The following is a 2,391-nucleotide window of genomic DNA, read 5'->3' on the forward strand; positions in this document are numbered from 1 at the left end:
ATTAGTTCATTTTGGATTTAACTCTGGGTCCCTCCACCAAAAAACAAACAAACAAACAAAACTATCAAAGCAATTTTGAGGCTTTAGCTCCACATATCTGTTTCCATGAATCACGTCTCTTCTGGCTTGGTGAAATAAGATACATTTTTTTTTTTCATGTTTAGGAGTGTAAGGAGATTCCTCTGAGCATAAGAATTTCCCAGGACTAGCAGTGGACTTCTGTTAGAGAAATAAGGCCACCTAGATATCTACAATAAAGAACAACAAAAGTCCAAACTACCTTTGAGCAACAAATACTTCCGAAGTTTTAAGTAGCTTGGTCTGTGCTTCTCAAACGCTAGTGCACAGAATTTTATAACAATGCAGACTGGGCAGAGGATTTTGTGACAATGCAAACTGGTAGATTGGCATGGGGCCAGGGATTCTACATTTCTAACATGCTGCCCGGTAATGCTGTTATTTCTGGTCCACGAACCACACTTTGAGTAGTAAGATCTTAGAGGATGAGGTGTTTGTGTTCTTCTGGAACTTGTCAGAGGTAACCCAAGAGCTCTCTGTCTTTCTTCCTGTAGTAATTCAGTGAAGTTTTCCAAACTGTTATCGATCGTTCTCAGTACCTGGTTCACTGCTGCAGGATTCATTCACCTGGTAAGCAGCTCATCACAATCTCTCATGGTGTCTGTCAGTAGGAGCATCTTTTCCTTGAAAATGGAGGGAAACTTGCTGAGCCCCTATCTCCATCACTGTAACCCAATGAGAGGTTTATCTCTTTACTTTCCCTTTTCAGGTTTTATCCACTCCCATATTTCTCACAAATATGTCTCCTACAATCAAGGTGTATATGTTCCCTCTTCCAACTTTCAAAACCTGCTGTTAGGTTTATTAAAGACCTAATAAGTTCCAAAGGTATGAGCGATAGGTAAAATTTATTGCCATATCTTCATGGTAGTCCTGAGATTCTAGTATTTAAAAGAACAAGTCAAAGAAATGAAGCTAATTAAAGAATCTCAAACTTATAAAAGCTGGAGAGTTGTGGGGGAGGAGTTGCTGTTGCAAAAGGGAACTTTGGGGCTTTCTTGATTCTCCTTAAATCAATCCATATACCTAGCTCTCTATTTTGCCTATAGAAAAGGCTAATTATTATCCCACAAAATGAGCGATATAGGAAATGGATTTCAGCAATAGGAAGGAAACTTCTGGACTTTACTGTTTGAGGGCAACTGAGCAGCAGATGTTAGAAAATGCAGAAATTGAAGAGAGATGTTGTAAGTGTGCAGAGGCCTCTGAAAACAACAACAACAGCAAAAACCCAGAAGAAATAGCAGAACTCTTTGTTATTTGAGTCCTCCCCTCAAAATTAATTAAAACAATAACAATAAAAAAGAAAAAATATAAAAAACTTACCATCTTCAAATCATCAAGAAAAATGTCAAAGACCAAATGCAAACTATGATACAAACCTTCAAGAAATCTGAAAACAGCCACATCCCTGCTCAGCACTCAAGCAGGAGAGAGATTTTCCTGAAAAGATTTGTCACAGCAGTAAAGGCAGATCCCTGGATTTAGAGGATTGGACCTAGAGTCGTGGGCCAGAAGGAGAGAAGAAAAACTCTGTTGTTTTCAATAGCAGCTCTAATGAGACGTCTTCAAGCTGCATATAACCTAAAGGCATATTTTATTTGGCCTAATTATCTTTATTTTTTATTAGTTGCTAACTTTTATGGCAAGCTCACATAAAAATCTAGATTTCTGGATTCTCTGGGAAAATACAAGGATATTTCAAAAAGTTCATGGAAAGATTCATATTACTTTTGAATTCTATTTTCAACGAACTCTTTGACGTATACTCATGCAAGGTTCTGGCAACCGCACTCCCCCAAGGCCACCAGCAGTCATAGCTGAAAAGTAGCTGTTCCTGGTAGATAGCAGGTGCTCTTGGGTTGGACATGGTCTCAACCAGCCCACTTGAATCATTAAAATCTCTTGCTTGGTCCCCCTAGGCAGTGAGCATGTGGCCCTTACTGGACATCCAGTCTCCGAGGTGAAGAGCCCTTCAGCAAGGATGCATGACAGGAAAAGGAGAAGCAAACAGATGGCTTAGGAATTAAAAGGCTCCACTTTGAGCCACACCAATGTCTAACATCTTAAAAAAAACCCTAGAGCTATTTCTTAGAGCAAAGAAAATAGTAGATTATGTTGAGAGAATATTTGAGATGACAAAGCATAATAAAAACTCTGACTGTCCTAACTTACCACCTTCCCATACTCACATTACCCTTCAGCTGAAAGCTGATACCATTCCAAGATGAGCATTAACTGGAAAGGAATCAATAGGGCGCCTGTGCTTACACCCTGCCAAACAGAACAAGCGGTGCGGCGGGGAGTGGATGC

At 39.6% G+C, this 2,391-nt stretch overlaps 1 protein-coding gene across 1 annotated transcript in view; it reads left to right on the forward strand.

Moving 5' to 3' along the window:
- KCNU1 (potassium channel, subfamily U, member 1) overlaps positions 1–2,391 on the forward strand; it is a 57,790-nt gene that overhangs the window by 18,418 nt on the left and 36,981 nt on the right. The window contains exon 7 of the mRNA XM_008585621.1: positions 573–648. Within this exon, the coding sequence (XP_008583843.1) occupies positions 573–648 (76 nt within the window). The remainder of the gene's footprint in view (positions 1–572; positions 649–2,391) is intronic.

This window comes from Galeopterus variegatus, unplaced genomic scaffold, assembly GCF_000696425.1.
Source record: "Galeopterus variegatus unplaced genomic scaffold, G_variegatus-3.0.2 Scaffold3644, whole genome shotgun sequence".
Lineage (NCBI taxonomy): Eukaryota > Metazoa > Chordata > Mammalia > Dermoptera > Cynocephalidae > Galeopterus > Galeopterus variegatus.